Source organism: Pleurodeles waltl, chromosome 9, assembly GCF_031143425.1.
Source record: "Pleurodeles waltl isolate 20211129_DDA chromosome 9, aPleWal1.hap1.20221129, whole genome shotgun sequence".
NCBI lineage: Eukaryota > Metazoa > Chordata > Amphibia > Caudata > Salamandridae > Pleurodeles > Pleurodeles waltl.
Genome location: NC_090448.1, coordinates 524,549,329 through 524,569,975, shown reverse-complemented (window position 1 = coordinate 524,569,975; position 20,647 = coordinate 524,549,329). Strand labels below are relative to the sequence as shown.

Genomic DNA, 20,647 nt, shown 5'->3' with positions numbered 1-20,647 from the left:
TTTCCTTTGTGTGGGGTTACTGATTTTGTGATCCGTAGTGTGTTGCCTGCCCTGTGTTATTGATTGTTAATAAAGAGAGGATAAGTTGTAAAGTACTTGTATATTTAACATGTACGAAAACTTATCTGTTGTGGTTCAGCTGTAAAATATCCTTAGGCTGCATAACTTTATTCGCGATGTCAGTTGGCGGTTGGGCATCACAAGACAAAAAAGGAGATGTGATGGTATTTGTAGGAAAGTACCATCTTGCCTGGCATGTTAGCCCCATTTTTACATGTATGTAAGTTTGTTTTTGCCTGTCTCACTGGGATCCTGCTAGCCAAAACCCCAGTGCTCATAGTTTATGGCCTGAATGTGTGTACCTGTGTAGTGACTAACTGTGTCACTGAGGCTCTGCTAACCAGAACCTCAGTGCTTATGCTCTCAATGTTAAAGGCAGAGTCACTATAGGCTAGTGATCATTTTCACCAATTCTAATTGGCACACTGAAACACCCTTATAATTCCCTAGTATTATAGTACCTAGGCACCAAGGGTATTGGGTTTCCAGGAGTTCCCTATGGGCTGCAGCATTTCTTTTGCCACCCATAGGGAGCTCAGACAAATCTTACACCGGACTGCCACTGCAGCCTGAGTAAAATAACGCACACATTATTTCATAGCCATTTTACACTGCACTTAAGTAACTTACAAGTCACCTATATGTCTAGCCTTCACTTAGTGAAGGTTAGGTGCAAAGTTACTAAGTGTGAGGGCACCCTGGCACTAGCCAAGGTGCCCCTACATAGTTCAGGACAATTTCCCCGGACTTTGTGAGTGCGGGACACCATTACAGGCATACACTACATATAGGTCAATACCTATATGTAGCTTCACAATGTTAACTCAGAATATGGCCATGTAACATGTCTAAGATCATAGAATTGTCCCCCCATGCCAAATCTGGTATTGGGGTACCAATCCCATGAATCCCCGGGGCTCCACTATGAACCCCAGGTACTGCCAAACCAGCTCTCTGGGGTTTTCTCTGTAGCTACCGCTGCTGCCAACCCACAGACAGGGTTCTGCCCTCCTGGGGTCTGGGCAAAATTTCCTCTGAGAGAGGGTGCTCCACCCTCTCCCTTTGGAAATAGGTGGTAAGGGCTGGGGAGGAGTAGCCTCCCCCAGCCTCTGGAAATGCTTTGAAGGGCACATATGGTGCCCTCCTTACGTAAGCCAGCCTACACCGCTTTAGGGAACCCCCAGTCCCTGCTCTGGTGTGAAACTGGACAAAGGAAAGGGGAGTGACCACTCCCCTGTCCATCACCACCCCATGGGGTGGTGCCCAGAGCTCCTCCAGTGTGTCCCAGACCTCTGCCATCTTGAATCCAGAGGTGTGAGGGCTCTATGGAGGCCTTTGAGTGGCCAGTACCAGCAGGTGACGTCAGAGACCCCTCCTGATAGGTGCTTACCTCACTAGGTGGCCAATCCTCCTCTGAGGGCTATTTAGAGTTCCTCTGCACCGCTCTCTTTGACTTCTGCCAAGGATCGACCGCTGACTGCTCCAGGACGCCTGCAAAACTGCAACAACGTAGCAAGAAGCCTACCAGTGCCATTGTAGCGTCTAATCCTGCCGGCTTTCACAACGGTTTCCTGGTGGTGCATGCTTTGGGGGCTGTCTGCCTTCATCCTGCACTGGAAGCCATGAAGAAATCTCCTGTGGATTGACGGAATCTTCCCCCTGCTTCAGCAGGCACCAACCTTCAGCGTCACAGGTACTCTGGGACCCCACTCATCCTGACGAGCGAGGCCCCTGGAACACAGGTGGTGGACCCAAGTGGCCCAGACTGTCCAGTGGTCCAACTGTCCAAATTTGGAGGCGGTAAGTCCTTGCTTCCCCTCTCCAGACAGTAATCCTGTGCACCGCGTGAACTGCAGCTGCTAGGGCTTCTGTGCACTTTTACAAGGAATCCTTCGTGCACAGCCTAGCCCAGGTCCCCAGCACTCCGTCCTGCATTGCTCAACTCCCTGAGTTGACCTCCGGCTTCGTGGGACCCTCTTTTGTAGAGTTGAGATGACCGCTGTGCTCAGTCTTCTTGAACCCTTGTTCACTGACTTCTGCGGGTGCTGCCTTCTTGTGCGTGGGCTATCAGTGTTGCTGAGGACCCCCTCTGTCTCCTCACCCCAGTGGCAACATCCTGGTGCTTCCTGGGCCCGGGCAGCAGCCTATTTCTTCAACAGCGACCTTTGCAGCTAGCAAGGATTTGTTTGCGGTCTTTCTCCAAGGAAACAACGCTGCATCCTCCAGCACTCCGTGGGACAACTTCTGCACAAAGGAGAAGTTCCTAGGACCTTTCGTTGTTGCAGAATATTCAGCTTCTTCCATCCGGAGGCAGCCCTTTTGCACCTGCATCCGGGGTTTAGTGGGCTCCTATACCACCCCACCGGGACACTTTCACGACTCTTGGACTTGGTCCCCTTCCTTTGCAGGTCCTCAGGTCCAGGAATCCGTCTTCAGTGCTTTGCAGTCTGTTGTGGTCTTTGCAGACTCCTCTAGCACGAGTTAAGTGTGTTTCTAGGGAAGTAGGGTAACTTTGCTCCTACTTTTCAGGGTCTTGGGGTGGGGTAGCTTGAACACCCTTAGTGTTTTCTTCCACTCCCAGTGACCCTCTACACACTAGCCTAGAGGTCCATTCGTGGTTCGCATTCCACTTTCAGAGTATATGGTTTGTGTTGCTCCTATAGTACCTATATGATATAAGTGGTACAGTAGGAGCTTTCATGTCTCCTAGTTCAGTCCAAGCTGCTCTGCTATAGCTACCTCTGTCAGCCTAAGCTGCTAGAACACTACTAATCAGGGATAACTGGGCCTGGCACAAGGTGTAAGTACCATCAGGTACCCACTATAAGCCAGGCCACCCTCCTACAGTATTCCCAATAAAATCTGCTTTTCTCAGCCCTGCATACAAGCTTGTATTATTTATTTATCATTTCAGGTAACCAGCCAAGAAGACAGACAAGAGGTGACCAGCCAGCAAATGTTACAGGAAGATGATCAATTCACACGTGATTTAGAATGATTCCCAGTCAGTGAGTGGAAAACTACAGATACCATAAGCAAATGCAACAGAAGAATGAGCCTAAGTAAGAATGAGCAAACAGAAGGGTATCCAGGTGGTAAGTGAGGCAGGTGTGCTCAGGAGTGAATAAAAGAGTAAGATCAGACAGTAAGTCTAACAAAATGGTGACGAGCAAGCAAGTGTTACAAACCAGCAATCTGTACAGGGTGACCAGCCAACAAGTGGTATGGGAGCATGCCCAATCAGCAAGATCAAAAGTCACAGAAAAACAATACTCCGGGTGGAGCAAGGTTCCCTATGAATACCCATCAGGCACGTTGTATGTTTGACATGTAAATCTGGTTTATGTACCGATGGTAAGATCTACACAAAAAAAGAAAATGCAACACTAGATAGAATGCCAGTATAACCTTGAGGGCACTAGGTACACCACTCACTGCAGGAGTTACTATTTAAAAAGAAAAATGTTCCTTCCCTATTCCTGCCCAGAGTTAAGAGTTCACTAAGGTTTGACATTTGCAACAGAAAAACAAGCAACAAGTTAAAGACCAAGTAGGTGATCCTCAAGCGAAAAGGACAAGAAATGTGCCAAAATAGCAACTGAGACAAGATGGTCACTGTCAAATGAAGGGAACAGGAGGGTACACAGTGAGTGAGTATGGAAAAAGGATGATAACATGCATGAGCACCTGTTTCTGGTGACCCACCAATATTTCATTTAAGAGAGCTTGTTAAATCTAGCCTAACCTGTGAGAAGCTGAGGAGGAAGGGGGAGCATCACTATTTTGTGATATCATGAGGAAAGACAAAATGAAACTCTTTCACCACTGGGATAATTGTCAAGCATTTCAACTTGGTGAGATGTCAAGAATATGAATCAACACTTCTGGAGACCCGTGGGACATGTATATGGTGGAGCCTCAAAGCCACTGAAACAATAGCGCTCAAAATATGTTTTTCTTATTGTAAACAGGTCATATAAATGTACCAACAAAGCTTACCTCCCCTTTGATTTAAAATGTTGTGATTCTGTGACTTTGAGAGCTCAACTACCCATTAATTTGTAGAAAAGATTAACTGTGGATATACAGCCGGTAAATGTTCTTTAAAGTGTTTTTCCACACTTTTAAGAATAATAATATCTGGAATATTAGTCGTTTCTATATAGCACTCACACAGTCAGAGGGGTACTTTAGAGCACTGGTAAACAACATAAAATGATCACTAACTCATGAAATCTATGGATGAAAAACTGCACTCGTGACATGCTTTAATGAATCATGCATGTCTACATTTGATATCACTCACAGATAATAATTTGATGGGATCCACATAAAAAGATGGTAACATGAGATTGCATAGTTTGATAATGTGTTGCTCCATAGGTTGAATCTGTTTTGTTGCATGGAAAATAAGAGTTCATATATTTATAAATCCATGCATTGTTTTGTAAAGTGGGCTGCTGCTTTCAAGACAATTTTAAGGGAACACACAATACGGCCCTTCTCTTTTCTGTCGATGCCTAGAATGCATTCAGAGTGCACTGGCCATTCCTTGCAGAGATCTTGGAAGTATTTACTCTTGGCCTTAAATTTATATTCAACTATTGGGAGTCCTATGCCAGAGTCAGAGTCAATGGGGACTCGGAGCTCCGTTCATAATAGGGACCGGAATGAGACAGGGCTGCCTCGTCACTTCCCTTTTTTGTGTTGTATATGCAACCTCGAGCTGCAAGTGAGAATACGTGATAACATTAAGGGGGTTTATTCACAAAGTATGCACGTACACAGACGACGTCCTAATGATGTTTCCAGACCTGGAATGTTCCGTGTCAGTCATACTGGCGGCCATCCTTAAATTTAGCTTAACTTCCGGTTTAAAGATAAACAAATAAAAGTCTCCGATCTTCAACTCGTCCACACCAGATCGAAAGGAGCATGTTCAATCACAAATGTCCTTTGAATGGGTCAGAGTTAGTGTACAGTATCCGGGATGGAGAGTATCAGACTCCACGACGAAGATGGCTTATGCGAACTATGACGACAGTGAAAATAGTACCAAAAAAAACTTTCAGTAATGGCATGTGGGTTGAGGCTCTTTTTGGTTGGAAAGATAAGCAGTGATAAAAATTAACACATTTTCTCGATTTCTGCTTTTAGCACAGACTCTACCCATTACAAACTCCACAGGACACACTCCACAAAGTACAAACAATGATCACCAAATCTGAATAGGGAGGCAAGAGACTTACAAAGGCCACTAGATATTGTACGGCCTGTGGAGGAGAGAGGGATGGGGCTCCTGAACACAACAAATTACTACTATGCAGCTCAGGTTTGCTACAAGGTGGAGTGTAACAGAGAAGAAAGCGAAAACCACTGGTGCTTCAAATACCAGGCACCTATAAGGGGGAAGGTACTGAGGGCAAACATTGGGGCTTTACGCTTCCCCTTAGGCTAGATCTACATTGGCTGCAGCTATGTTGGAAAAAACAACCTTTCTCTACCTATCCCCAATCACACCTTTCATTGACGAGCCAGATTTTACCCCAAGCCTGAAGGACTGGACAATCGCAGCTTTGGTAAGAAGCTGGATCTGCGACTCTTAACCATGATGGTCTCAAGTCCACTCAGCAGGTTTAAGGCTGATTGTGGGAATTCAGTAGGAACAAGGTTAAGATACCACCTTCAAATCAGACAGCGGATCACACACACAAATGGACTAGACCACAAGCAAGCAAACTCCTACCACCATCTGAGAAAGGGCTAGTCATAAAATCACATGACGGCACATACTTTCTGAAAGTTACAAATTCCTGAATCCCACTTCCAGCTATTGAACACCCCAGGAGAAGAGATTTGGGAGATTGACATCAGGAGACTGCTAACAACCGCGAACTGGAATGAGGTATTGCTAAAGGCTAAAATGTCAACCAATAACAAGGCCAACCCGGAGGCTTTAATAAAGATTTCAACGCACTGGTACTAAACCTCAGAGAGGATACAAGCCTGGGATAAATGCAACACTAAAGAATAGTGGAGACAATATTGCAGTAATGGCACACTCCAGCATCTCCTATTGCACTGCCTTACGCTAACTAAATACTGGGGGGAGGCTCTGGACGATACAGACTTCATGTTCAAAACAAAAAACGTCTTAGATGCCTTACTAATACAATAGCTGGGGTAACAGACTCACAACCCCCCATGTTTCCCTACGGGAAAGCTAATATCACTCCTCTAGAAAGCTGTCATACAAGAGATTGTGGCATTCAGAGGATCTAACAGGACACCTGACCATATGGCTTGGCTACATAAGATATGAGAATTAATTCGTTTAGAAAGTGATTTCTAGATCACTGGAGAGAAGAGGGAAAATGTTTGAGGCATTATGGGAACCTAATTTTTAATTCTTAGCAACAGAATTTAAATAGTTCTTAAGCCCCAAATCCTTAAGAGTATTGTGTTCCTAGCATTAACCCCGACGGCCGATGGCTCTAGGCGGGAGGATGTTGGATTTTACTTAAACTAATAAAAATAATTGTTCCATAATGATGCATTGCCTCAAAATTTCACTGCTGCTCAACAGTCACAAACTCATCAATTAACAAGACCCTGTGATTTGTGTAACGTAAATGCTAAAGTATATGTATACTTAGCTTGTACCTCAGCTTTAATTGGAAAACAAACCCATCCCCATTAAGGTTGTGACATGTATATCTGTCATTGCAGACTGTATGCCAGTTAATCCCCACTTTACTGTTTCTAGGACTCATGTCCTGCTTCCTAGGTTCTAAGAAGCACTGGCTTAGGTAGGCGATGGTTGGTCAGTGAAATACAGAATGTATAAAAAAAGGTGTTAAAGCACTGGCCAAAGGTTTGGGGGAATGTAATATTTTGTAGATCATTTCAGAAGGATATTATGAGCCAGGCCATCCTGCAAGCTGCGCACAGTACCCTGCTTCAGTGGAGCCCAAGGAGAGACAGGCCTCGCCAATACTTTGATGTTTATAGTGAGTGAGAACTACAACGAACATCTCACCCCTCCTTCATATTTTTTAACGATGGACTATCCACTTCTTCACCTTTAAACACATTTAAGGTCAGATAAAACAGCATGCATGAGGACTAAGCAAATGTCCGAAAACGGAAAATGCCTCATCATTAACAATGAACACCTTGAAACACACAATCCTGAGAAAACAATGTAGAAATCCACTAGACAAACATGTGCTTCGTAGCACTCCCAAATCGGAGGTTACAGAAATTAAACTCATCCCTCAGACAGTAAATTCCCCTCCAAGAGCTTCATAGCAAAGTACCACATTCTTTACACTTAATTTGTTATATGGGATTCACAGATAATACCGACAGAGCAGATGTCTTTTACAATGCTAAGTACATATTTAAGTGGGGTTGCAAAAAAAGAAGAGCAGGTGCTCTCTAAAACACACATAACTAATCTGTAGGCTGCCTAGATATGCACGCCTATTATTGTGCACAATGGCCAGTCATGGAGGTCAACAAAAGTTGTCCAGAAGAATACACTAGTCATTTTCTAGATGTTCCTTACTAAGTCCCCTCCATCAATGGTATAGCCTGGGTGACATGAGCCCAAATGCAAGTGGTAAACTGGAGGTCCCTGCACACTGATTGACAGTGGCTTAGGAAGGGTGCCCTGGGCTCTAATGCCTGTAAGGTAAATCATCCATTTAGACTTCTCGCTGGGCAGTAAAATACTGACATATCTGGGTTGCTGTCCGACAGAGTGCCAGTTTCTCTCCTGCATGCCACTGGTCTCAATATGGTTCCTTCGTTTTTTTCCGTCTAAGGTCATATAAGTACTACATTTTTACACTGAAACCACAAAAAGTGACTGCCTGTAGGCAGGATTGATGATCATTCAGCAAATGAAACAGAATAACTTATCTAGTGAGTGCAAAGGGTAAAATGGAGCAAGGTCTAGATTTTGGTTCAGACTGCACAAATGAATACATTGATGTAACCTATTTATTACCTTGTGTCCCCAAGTCTACCAGTTAGGCGGTTCTTAACCTTTTGACTTCTGTGGACCCCCACAGAATCATTAATGGAATCTGTGGACCACCACCGAGTCATTACTGGAAGGTAGGGACCCCCAGCCTAAGCAATTTCTAGGATTTGAAGCTCAATACAATACAAAATACAAGCAAACAGCAAACAAATGCTAAGATAAGGAAATATTTTGTTTAATTCTTAATCAAATATAGAAAACGTTTACACATTTTCAATTTTGTTTCTTTATTAGCATTGTACTTTATTAATTTGAATACCATTTCATTTGATAACAGTTGCAGACCACTGAGTAGGGCTTGCCTACCCAAAGTGTCTGCCCTACTGTAACACCACACTCCATCTACTGTTTTATCGCCAGACAATTTCGAAAGCATTCCAAGAAGCACGCTATCGCATGTGTGCATGCACAGTTGCCATGGGCAAGCTTTTTTTGCCTTTTGGAAAAATGCTCCAAGGTGGCTGCAATGTGTGAGCATGCCCGCACACCCGTGGCAGCCACCTTAGAATACATTTTTATGAAGTTTAAGAAAAAACATTCCAATGTGACTGGCTGTATGCACGGACACCAGCCATATGGGAAGAAAGGATGAACGAAGCATATAGGTCTGTGCTCCAGTATTACTGGAGAGACGACCTTAAGGGTTTTGACAATGCTTGTATTTAAATCTGCACTCTGTCTAAAGAAGCAAGACTTCACTAATCAGGTGGCTGAGCTCCAGTGCCCTTAGAAGTAAACAGCAAAGTCTCCATACCTTTGTCAGGATGTTGTTGCAGTGCAGACTGTAAAAGCGTCCAACCTTTCCAACACGTCCTCCTAAAGCCCCCATGATCACGAGAAGAGCTTTATATTGTGATGAGGCAAAACATAGGTATAGAAATATGCCCACTTCAGTAAAGCAGAGCCCAGCTGTGCCATGTTAAGAGCCCGCAATTCTGTGACCTAACCATCTCCTGGCTAAAGAGTTGTGCCCGGAGAAAAGCAAGACATAGGAGACTTGATAACCTTGAGAGGTGACAAGAAGATACGTTGTGAAAACTACCAAGTGTAAGGACAGATGTGGCCACCAATTCAGCACATTATCATTTACTGCAGCAGTGACACCTTAAACAATCCGATTTTAACATGATTTATTAATCGCAATGTCGTACCACGAGGCAAACGTCTGTGGTACTTACGTATGCGGCAATACTTTAATGCCTACAACCAGCATTTATTTGTGCAGTGGATGTTCAATTAAAACAATGTCCATATTTAAACTGGAAAACTTTGTTTATAAAACGCCACTAACTGCTTTAATTTTCGTTGTAATTCTAAAGAGAATCATGCCTGCAGAGATGCATGTTGCGTTGGCCTGAAAGAACATAGTGTTTTCCATATGCAGGACTCCATCTCACTCACCCTTCTTCACCTGGGTTCCTGGCAAAATTTACATCCATTTTTACATCTTCCTTACTTTGAACTACATAACGTGTATTCACACGGTGAATTGCGCTATGTATAAATGTTTCATACCAATTATCCTGTATGGTGAAATGATTTTTTACAGCATAGATCTGTTTACTATGTACGATTAAATGTGAATATACTAGAGGGGGGCAAGCCACCGAAAGCTCGAGCCAGATGACAGGCTGTGCCTGAGGTAGTCTTGGAACTTCGACCACAAAAAGAGCGGAGCTTTCAAGTGACTTTTGCCTTCCACCCAAACTCTACCCTCATGAAGAATTTAAAACAAAGTATAAACTTCTGATGTTAAAAAGAAGAGACAGACGTTTTCCCTCTAGTGGGTGAATTGCGTATTGTGAAACCAGAAATCCTAGGCTTAATGCTGGCTTCCTGGTTGACCGCACGAGGTGATCTTAGGTGCATATTTTATTTCACCCACCCTACTTTTTCCTTAGTTAACACACACGGAAAAGCACCATTAAAACATGTGTTTGGAATGTGTCATGTTCGAAAACCTGCGTTAGATTTGATGGATTATAATGTTGTTTCACCTATAAAAAGGAACTAGCGCACGTAAAGGGTACAAATGACAACTGACTTGCTGCTTAATTCACTATGACATGTTAAAGAGATATTCTCAAAGTATGCCCTGGAAGCAAGAGAAAAAGTGGTCTTGGGGAAGCCAACCTTGAGATATTATGCAATTATTAACAACTGCCTTAGACCCAAACCCTACCTCTCATTGATTAGAAACCCATGGGGAAACGTCTCTCTTAATGTTTTGACTGGGCTTGATTAGGCCTCACCTTTGGTTCCCACTAGCCCAATTCAAACATATCAATATTTTGATTTACCCTACTAATGGTTTCTCTCTACAGTCTTTGGAGCACTTTCTCCTTTTCTGCTGGTATTATGACCCCTTTCAGCGACGGTATTTGCTGGCAATCCCAAAAAAAAAAAAATCTGTGTTTGCGCCAACAAAGACTTGTGTGTTTATTTCTCCTAATGTAATCAGAGCAGGCTTTCTGTTTTGCTGTTAGGGCCTTTTTAAAAAGTGCCTTATCCTGGCACAAATAAACATATTTGTAATACATTTTAGGCTTTAACTTATTTGGATTAAATTGTTGCTTTGACAGTTTTTATTCTTTTATATTTATTTATTGTTAGCACCAATGTGCGATGTTGAATGAGGGCCTCTTCCTTTACAGCTATGTCCATTCTATGTCTTTGCTTTGAAGGAAGGATAGTCCTGTCTTACTTGATATGCATGCCATGACTTTTAAGCCTTTGTATCGCCAAGAAAAATTTGTATATGATCAATGTTATCTTCCTGTGTAGTAATGTATGCTTTCTGTGCTTTATCTCCTTGGGGGTTATTTACTTTTATTGTCTGTGTTGCTCTTTTATGATTATGTGAATAATCAAAAGAATATCATTGGTCATCACTATGACATTGTCATCAGGGCCTGGGAACAGAAGAGTTTCCAAGTTCACATTGAAAAACTATAACTTTTAATAATAATCTGATGTGCTGAGAAACAGTTTAGTGTGTTAAGAATGTACATATCTTTGAATACGGAGTAAATCTTACATGGTATTTGTTGCATGACTTACATGCACCTATTTTCAGGGCTCAATTCTTAAAGCCAGAGCTGACCCTTGGCTTGACTCTTGCTCGGTTGTATTTGTTGACTCTACAGCCTCTAAAATAGAATTTGCACTAGACAGTAGTCAGACAGTATATCTTATGTTTGCACAATTAAAATCTCAAATACAATTCTCGAGGTGGAACTGTCGAACCTTCATAATGTATTTCACCTGTAGCTATAATTTCGGTGGAATTCTGCAACTCGCAATTTCGCACGTCTCCAGAACAAGAATTATTACGTTTTCAAAACTACGGACCCAATCAATTCCTGCCTACAGAAGACAGAACCTTTCAGGTGTTGTAGTAACAGGAGCAGCACCGGCAAGGTTTGACTTTCGCATGTGACACCTGAACCACAGCCAGGGTGCCGGCCTCAAGAGGGGCGCTGGAGCTCCCTGCAGCATCTTTCCTGCTACTTGGGTCCAAAGAAAACTGTGGTACAGAGCACCAACTTTATTTTCGCACAGGACGCCCTCTGAACAAATGCCAGCTCGGATGAGCTGTGCTCTGCCCCTGCTCACCCCGGCAGTAGTCTGAGGAAAGAAGTAATGCTCCCACCCTGCCCGGAAACAACTGCTCAAGGGACGAATAAGTAGCAATAAATGTTGTCTCGAAGGTCTGTCCTAAGCGCTCAGTGAACCCGGAAACAGAAAGGAGTAACTGTCTCTGTTGCAGTGGCGTAACAAAGACAGAGGCAGGCCGAGGGTTGGGGGAATAGGCCGAGCTCCATGGGGTCCCCTCAGCACAGCACTTGGCCTGACTGAAAGAGTGAAGGGGGTCGCTATGTTTTTGCGGGGGGGCGGAGGGGTCCACTTTCGTGACGACACTGTTTGTTGACAAAAAAGTGACATTTCGCTGCGGACCACACGTGGTCATTACCTGGTGAGGATCCAAAAAGCTCAGCCCAGAGAAGGGAGAGATCCCCATCCGCCCGAAGAAACCGGATGAGCTGCAGCACTATGTACAACAGGGCGCAACCCCACAGGACGTCGCACAGGCAGCAGAGCTCCATGGCGTGACTAAGTGGGAGCGCTTACTGCGCGAAGGGACCAGCCCAGACGTCGTGCCCACCTCGCCGTGCCCCAAAAATGCCTTGGCCCTCGGATTAAACTCCTGCCAGCCCAGCTACCTCTTCTCTACTCTGTAACACAAACTACTCGCAATTTTGGCATCGGTGGCTGAAGATGGGCGGTGCTTGTTTAGAACTCCGCCCACTCTTTTTTATTTTGGACTCTGACGCCCACTGTCGAATGATCAGCGGTTCACAGCTTCTACCGTCTGACGCGTTTACCCTTGACCTTCTGGTGTGCGGAGGCAGCCATTGTTTCCTGGCTGGTTGCCGCCAAACTTAAATCTCCTCTAGAAGGGGCTGTTCTCAAGAAAGGGCTGGATCATTGTGCAATATCGCCAGACTAGGGTGTTGCTTTCCCATGTAGGGCACTGTTACAACTGCGCAGGATTCTAATAGTTGTTTATTGTTCATTTTGTAGTTTGCTTATACATGTCACGACAGACGTTTGCGGCGGCAGACTCGCGGTTTTAAAGCCAAAAATACTTTAGATTAACTGTACTGGCAGCCCTCAACATTTTTAACTACGTGCAGCACACAGGCAATGGGGTTGCACATAGCTTGGTGCGTGCGTATTCAAAAACCTTTTTCGAAGACATCGCTCGCCATGGAGAAACTGACATCGGGACATGATACGGATTTCGAATTTGATGCACAATGGCTCACTCTTGTAAACCATGGGGCAGAAGTCCGGTCTATGAGTTCCTAGAGCCTTGAAGTCGCTCCGACTCTCAGTATAAGGGGAGAGTCCCCTATGTGTGTTGTGTAATCCAGTATTTCAAGCTTATGATAACAATACATTTTCAGTACTACTGCTGTGCACACCAAGATGCACTATCTACTTCTGTACAAGTCCATACATGCCAATAAACCTAATTCAGACGGGGCAAGTCTAATTTTGGAAGCGATAATGCCTCTATGTTAGTTGACTCCCGCTTGCAATTGCTTGTAGTTCAATAGATGTCAATAGGCAAAATACGCCCTCACCATTTTTTTCCACTTCTATCATTTTCCCCTGCTTTAAAATGATGGCATATGTGTGTATCGCTCACACTTTACCTGTACTTCATGACAGTGGCGTAACTGCTGAAGTAGGTTTCTTAATTAAACATTATTAATGAATATTTATGTGCTTTGAATAACAAATTATGTAGAAAATGAATAACATAGAGAAAAATAATGCATGTGACCTCGAAGAATGTCCACCAGTGTTCACGAAATGTACTAATTGATGATTAATACATATGAAATAATGAAAATGTATTAGATTAATGTAATAATATGTTATATTAAGGGTTATGAGGTATGTTCTAGGTATTAACTGTAGGCCTTAACTTAGCGAGTGTCTTGGCCTAGGTTTGCTAGGCCTCATGCAGAAGCTATATTTCTTAGCAGTTAATAAAATGCTGATGGAGTGAATTAATCTGTAAAATGTTCATTGTCTTGTTAAAAGTGCTTAGCAGAAGCTTTCCATGAGAACCAACTAACAGGAAATGAAGTCCTAAAATTGTAACAAGCTGTGTGTAATGTGTGTGAGATGTACTTTCTCAGGACGCGAACAATGAAGACACTGACGGGAGATGAAGATGCAACAAATTTGTTACCTTAAGAGCCGGATGATGAGTACATCGTAAAGCAGACCAATCAACTTCGTGTGAACAGCGAAATATTAGAATTCATAGATTTGGTATAGAAGTATTATTGGGTAGTGTATAAACATACGGTTAATTGACCAATAGGAAATTAGGGGATAGTTTAGGTGACTTTGATATAACAACACAACAGAGGAGAATTATTCAGATTTTAGGCAGACCTTACCCCGTTTGAGATGCGATATTGAGAAGAAGAAGAGATTCGAGATTCTGTCATTGGGCTCATACTCTCCGACTGAGAGCCTGATGTTTTGCTGATCGATTGATGACCTGAGGATGAAGACTGATTCTGTTTGCTGAACTATACAGTGGATAGGTAGATATGACAATGTGACTGTGATGCATTTTTATGCCTTTTCTTTCTAGGTACCAACTGCACTGTCTTGATAGTTTCCTTAGCTAGATGCTTTTCTAAATTTGTGGTCTAAATTGTTTTGCATGAAGCCCAACATGCTGATGCTAATCTGGGTTAGTTGAGGCTATTCATATGACAACGGACGAATTACAGGGATAAGTGTTTGATGAACTATCTTGCTGAATGCTACGTATCATATATCTCTATTGCAGCTGAGTTGCTATTGATTTGCACTATTGCCTTAGAATGTGTTGTAATTCAAGCCTTGATTAGATTGCGTTTCTTTCGTCGCTTTGGTCAACCAGTATTGTTTTTTATGCGTTCCATCTGATCTTGAGATTAATCTACATGACCTTAGCATAGTTAATATCAGGGAAATAAATGTACTAAACTTTACTAAAGGTGTGGTTATTCATAGCTGAAAAGTCATGGTGTGCGATAATTACTAACTCTATTGATTATTGATTTGACTAATGATTATTTTTATTTATTATTGTTTCTATTCTGGAGCTATGGAAAGGACACCTTAAACGAGTCGACCTATACGCGTCCCCTTGTAAGTTTACTTATTAAGGTCCGACGCGTTAGCAGTTACGGTAATAGTTTGAAGATTGATCCTTTAAGAGTTCACTATTATTGAGGTTTGGATTTTGTTTTCAAAGATGACATTTGTAGTGAAAATAATGTTCCCTTAATCCTAGAAATGAGTTTCCTAGATCCTGGATCGTACTAGTGGTGTTGAGTATGTTCCTGGCGTTCTAGTGATAGAGTGAGAGAGATAGGTTGCGCTTGCACAGCTTATGCAAATCTTTTGCATTGTGACGTTTGTGAGGATTTTAGGGAGTTTGTGTACTCCAAATGAAGTTTTAGTAAGAGTGTGCGTACTCCGCAGTATGAGAGTAGGGAAGTCCTCGAATTTCACATGTGTGTGGCGCTTTGTGCTAAAAAATTGTAAACGTGGTTGTTGATGTACGGTCCCTGCGTGGTCTTAGACTCCGAAGTATATTGAAAAGTGTATGAGACGCTTGGTTATATGTTGTAATCTGTCTGGTTTAGAAGGTTGATTGGGCATGGTCAACAAGTCAGTGCGCGAGTTAAAGTGGGCGAGAGAAAATTTAGACTGACATTTGACGAGTTCTACGTGCACCAGGACAGACCCAATGATCAGTTGAGAGTAAAGTTTGCGGGTCGAATTTTGCTTGCAAATCTGGGAGACAGAGAAAGAGGAGTAGCTGCATGCGCTAAAGGGCTATCATTGAAAATCTGTAAGGTTTCTGAAGCAATTGTGTAACCTTTCCTGTAGTAAACCAGCAGATTTGTTTTGGTTTTTGCTTTTGGATTAGTGCTTGCAATATTTTGCATTCGTTTTGTAAGAATTTGCGTTTAGGAGGGCGAGCCGCAAGACTTTGTCAGCTGCAGTATGTGTGAGTGTGGCGTAATTGGAGCTATGCTGGGATAGGTTGGCTAGTGAGAAGGGTCGCGCATGGATTGGCAGCCATCTATGAGAAGCAATTGGTTGAGACCGTGGGTGAGAGGAATCTTGGGAGTAAAAGTAATTTCCTGAATTGATTTGAAATAAACAAAAGTAGAAAAGATGACGTTTTTATTTTATTTTTATTTTTTTTATTTTAAATTCTCAGTGGCCAAAAAGAAAAAAAAAAATACAGACATATTTCATCGATCTGTACAATTACAATATGTCACAATGTGAAGGACTGTTAACAAGGACCTTGTGATGTGCTTAATAGTTAGTAATTACTATACAGTACCACATTACAATCATTTCCTATTAGCTAACCATTAACTTACTGCCCCCCATATGTCTTGCCCTTTACGTCTCCCTCTCTTTCCTTTTCGATCATACAGTACTTGTTCCAACTGGTATATTGTCAAAAGGCGATTTAGCCATTTTTGCTATGTTGGGGGTTGTTGATCCAACCACGCAGAGGAAATGCACAATCGATACACTGCCATAACGATGAAAATAAACTTAGAGACAGATGGCTCACTGACCTCTGGGACCCCGAGTATCACCTCCCCAGGTGTTAATTCTATTTCTTATTTGGCAACCTATTTAATAAACTGCCTCACTCCATCACGCAGATTCGCCAGCATTGTACAAGTGCAAACATGAATTGCGTCTACTCCATATAGCTGGCATCTTGGGCAGTGCACCCCCTCGGCCCGGCCCCATTGCACTAATTTCCCAGGCGTTATATACAGATCGAATATTGTTTTATAATGTGCCTGAAGGGATGCTGATATCAGGGAGGTCTGCCCTAACTCAAGAGACTCATAGAAATGCTCCTCTTCCACATTCAACTTATCACTCCACTTTTTACTATGTTTAGCCAAATCCTCAGGTAAATCGTCAGTCAGTCTGGCATATATTGACCGTATCGTAATCTTGTCACAGGAGATCATCATATCTAACAAAGGGTTCTTTACAAATCCTGCTGTCCCACAGTTTTTCCGAGAAATAAAGTCCCTTACTTGTAAATATTTAAAAAAGCCCCTTTGGGCTAAACCAAACTTCATGCGAAGATTCTCAAATGTGGTGATTGTAGAGCCCTCCATAAAGTCACAATCTTTGTATCCCCTGTTGATTCCACCTTGCCATGATATTATCTCTAAAAATCTCAGGGAGAAAGGTATTATTCTTAATCAGAGTATAGTAGTTATATCTTCCAAGCCCGAATTGCTTCCGCCAAGGACCCCAATCTTTGAAAGCAGCATTTAGAACTTTAAACCAAACCTTCTTAAAGTAACTGGGCTCAAGGAGTGTGAGAAATGCTCCATTTGCAGCCAGGCCGATTAATACCTCATAAATATTTGGAACGTACTCCCCGTCGTTTATCAACCCACTATTTTTAAACAACGGTTGCATATACTGCATTGCAGCTGCCATCTGGTACAATTTAAAATTAGGAAGAGACCACCCCCCCTTTTCCCTTGATAATGTAATATATTTGGCGGCTCTGCGTATCTTACCATACGACCAAACAAAGCGCATTATAAGTTGATCCAACCTTCTAAACCAAAATTTCTCAAATTCTAGTGGAATAGCCTGAAATAGATATAGCACTTTAGGGAGGAACAGCATCTTTATCATATTACACCGCCCCATAATTGTCAGGTGTAGGTTATTCCATCTATCAAAGCTATACCTAGCATTATCTATAATAGGCTGCAGGTTACTCCGGACAATCTGTTCCACCTGAGGTCGGATATCGATCCCTAGGTAGACCGCGTTTTGTACCTTCCGTGCATCCGACGAGCAGCAATGTTCATTAAAAACTATCTGAGTCTTATCTTTATTAAGGAGATAACTGGAAACGGCCCGAAGCTTTCTGCCGCCCCCTCGATTTCCTTAAGGGCTAAATCCGGATTGGCGGTAATAACTGCAACATCGTCAGCGTAGGCCAAGATTTTTGTTCCCCATCCGTGGCGCACAACTGGCTGAACATTAACATTATTTTCCAAGAAACGCAAAAAAGGATCTAAATATAGTGCAAATAATAGGGGTGAACATGGACATCCTTGCCATGTACCCCGCTCAATTCTGAAGGCATCCAAATAGTCTCCACCTATCTTTATTCTAGCACTTGGCCTTTTATATAGGGCTTTAACAGCTGTAATAAATCTTCCCATAGACCATATGCCAGCAAGATGTCCCACAGATGCTCCCAGTTGACTCTGTCAAATGCTTTCTCAGCGTCCAACAGAATCATAGCCATAGGCTCTGCTGCTATATGTGTAGTGTCAAACAGTGTTATCACCCTTCTAATATGATCAGTTGTGTCCCTACTGGGCATAAAACCATGTTGATTATAGCTGACCAACTTACTGATACAAACAGAGAGCCGGGTCGCGAATAATTTGGAATAAACTTTCGCATCACTATTTATAAGGGTGATTGGACAGTACGAGCTTAAGCTAAGCGGGTCTCTGCCTTTCTTTAGAAACACTACAATATTGGCTCACCCCCAGGATGGCGGAGGGTTACCCCCTTTGTTGTACACGAATCACCAGTTTCAGCAGCACTGGCAAGATCGCATTCTTAAAACATTTATACAACTCTAAGGGAATACCATCCGGCCCTACAGCCTTCCCATTCGGAAGCGCTTCAAGCGCGTCTGCCAATTCTTCCGATGTTACCTCCTGCCCTAATGCTGTTTGATCCTCTGTTGGGATCCGACCACCCGGAGACGTCAGCCAGCAGCTATCAATGTGCTCCTGACCAATAATTGCAGCCCTATAAAGTTCTAAGTAGTACTCACGGAAAGCTTCCCTGATGGCATCGGGTCCAGTGACTATCACCCCTGCCCTGTTCTGTACTTTTAAAACTGAGCCTAAAGAGACCATTTGGCGGGTCCGCATTGCTAAAATATGCCCTACTTTCTCACTAAATTCATGGCATTCCATTTGCCTTGTTAAAAAAATTTCAGCTATTCTTTCCATTGAATATTTTCCTAACCGCATTTTAGCTATCGATATCTGTTGCAAAGCGTCTTGGATCCCAACATCGTTCTTGATTGCCCAACTCAGCTGTTCTTCTGCTACCTGTAGTTCCCCCATGAGTACCTGTGACTGAGCTGCAGCTTGTTTTTGTCGCCTTATGCTGAATCCGAGGGTTTCCCCCCTTATAACTGCCTTTAATGTGCCCCACACTATCTCTATTAAGGCGGTTTCCATATTAAACTCCCAAAATTCCTTCAACCGCATGTTCATATGCTGTATATACAGGGAATAATTCAGCAAACCTCTCTCAAATGTCTAATCCTTCCTAAATCTCTGTGCGTCTTTTACCATTATCTCCAGTACTAAAGGTTTGTGATCTGCAATAAAACGGGGGTATAGCTTAATCCCTAATTCGTCTAGAAATATAGGTGAAACAAGAAAGTAATCCAGTCGTGCAAATTTCCTATATGGCGCAGAAAAATAGGTATAACCCGGATTTGATCCCTCCAGAGTTGGCCATACATCTATCAATCCGTTTTACCTTTGCATATTCTTAATGGCCTGAAAAACTCTAGGCTTCCGCCCCGGGTATCTTTCCTTCCTAATATCTCTTAAGTTCTGTGCTCCATCCCATGACCCATTAAAGTTCAGATCACCACATACAATGTACAGAGCAGGCCATACTGCTATTTCTGCAGATATAAAGTCAAATAAGGAGGGGTCGTCATCTACTGAACCATATAGTGAGCATAACGTAAATCTAACCTTACACAATAAACACTTGATCAATACCCATCTCCCGATTGGATCCACTTTCTTACAAGTAACAACACAATTAGTATTACTTGTCAGGATAGCAACCCCCCCTTGTTTTAGACATTTGCTCAGTACACCCTAATAACCGCAAGCCCAATTTCTAGCTGTCTTTTTTATGTGTGTTTCTTGCAAACAATAAATGTCTGCTTTTAACATCCTCAGGTCACCTACAGTTTTCTTCCTTTTACGGGGATTATTTAGTCCACAGATATTTATAGATGCTAACCGAATTACCGATATATAAATAGCTCCAGTTATTTCTGCATGACTAAATGATCATTATCAATGTTCAGCCCACAATTTATATGAGAATACTTTGTTTCCCATCTCTGCCTCTTTGCTTCCATTTTCCTGAGGCCTGCTCCTAACAACAGCGCGGCTTGTACCTGCTGATCATACTTTGAACTACATTTCTTTGGGTACCACGTTTTTCCTTTTACTCCTCCCAGTAGCGACTTGCCCTCTCCCCCTCGCCCACCCCTACCACCACCCCCATCTTTCCCTCCCTTCCTCAGCCACCCCCTCCCCCTATTCACCCAACTCCCCACCACTTAACCCACCTCCCCCTCCTCCCCGCCCCCACTACCCCACCTTGATGAACCCTCCCCCCCAACCCCTCCTTAGAGGCAATCAGACCAGCATTGGCCCGAATGTAGGTGTCACCCAGGTGTGGACTGCCATCCCACCCTAGACTGCCCGACTTTTCTCCCTCAAAAAGCCCCAAACTTTCTTAGTCAGTATTCCCTTCAGACTTCCAAGTCCTTGCATTTTAGCCTTTTTCCTTTTTCTGCCCTTTTCCTTCCCCTCCTCACATTAAGTTGCTTTGAGCCCCAACAAATATTCTTTTGCCTGAACCTCTAAATTAAATAGTCTGACTTTCCCATTGACCACAGTCTTAAGACGAGTGGGTGTCAGCAAATACGCCTCTCCACCTTTGTCTTGAAAGGATTTGATCAGCTGACGCAGCCTCCATCTTTGCTCTACAGTGACATGGCAATAGTCGGTTCGAGTGAAAAAAGTTACCCCCCCCAGTACGTGGGGCATTGGGACAGGCTTTTTCAAATATAGCCTGTCCCAAGAGGTAATTCCC

At 43.0% G+C, this 20,647-nt stretch overlaps 1 protein-coding gene across 1 annotated transcript in view; it reads right to left on the bottom strand.

The window, feature by feature from the left end:
- Positions 1–12,411, bottom strand: part of DHRS7 (dehydrogenase/reductase 7) — a 298,966-nt gene extending 286,555 nt beyond the window's left edge. The window contains exon 1 of the mRNA XM_069207421.1: positions 12,084–12,411. Within this exon, the coding sequence (XP_069063522.1) occupies positions 12,084–12,216 (133 nt within the window). The 5' untranslated portion in view covers positions 12,217–12,411. The remainder of the gene's footprint in view (positions 1–12,083) is intronic.
- Positions 12,412–20,647: the final 8,236 nt, after the last annotated feature.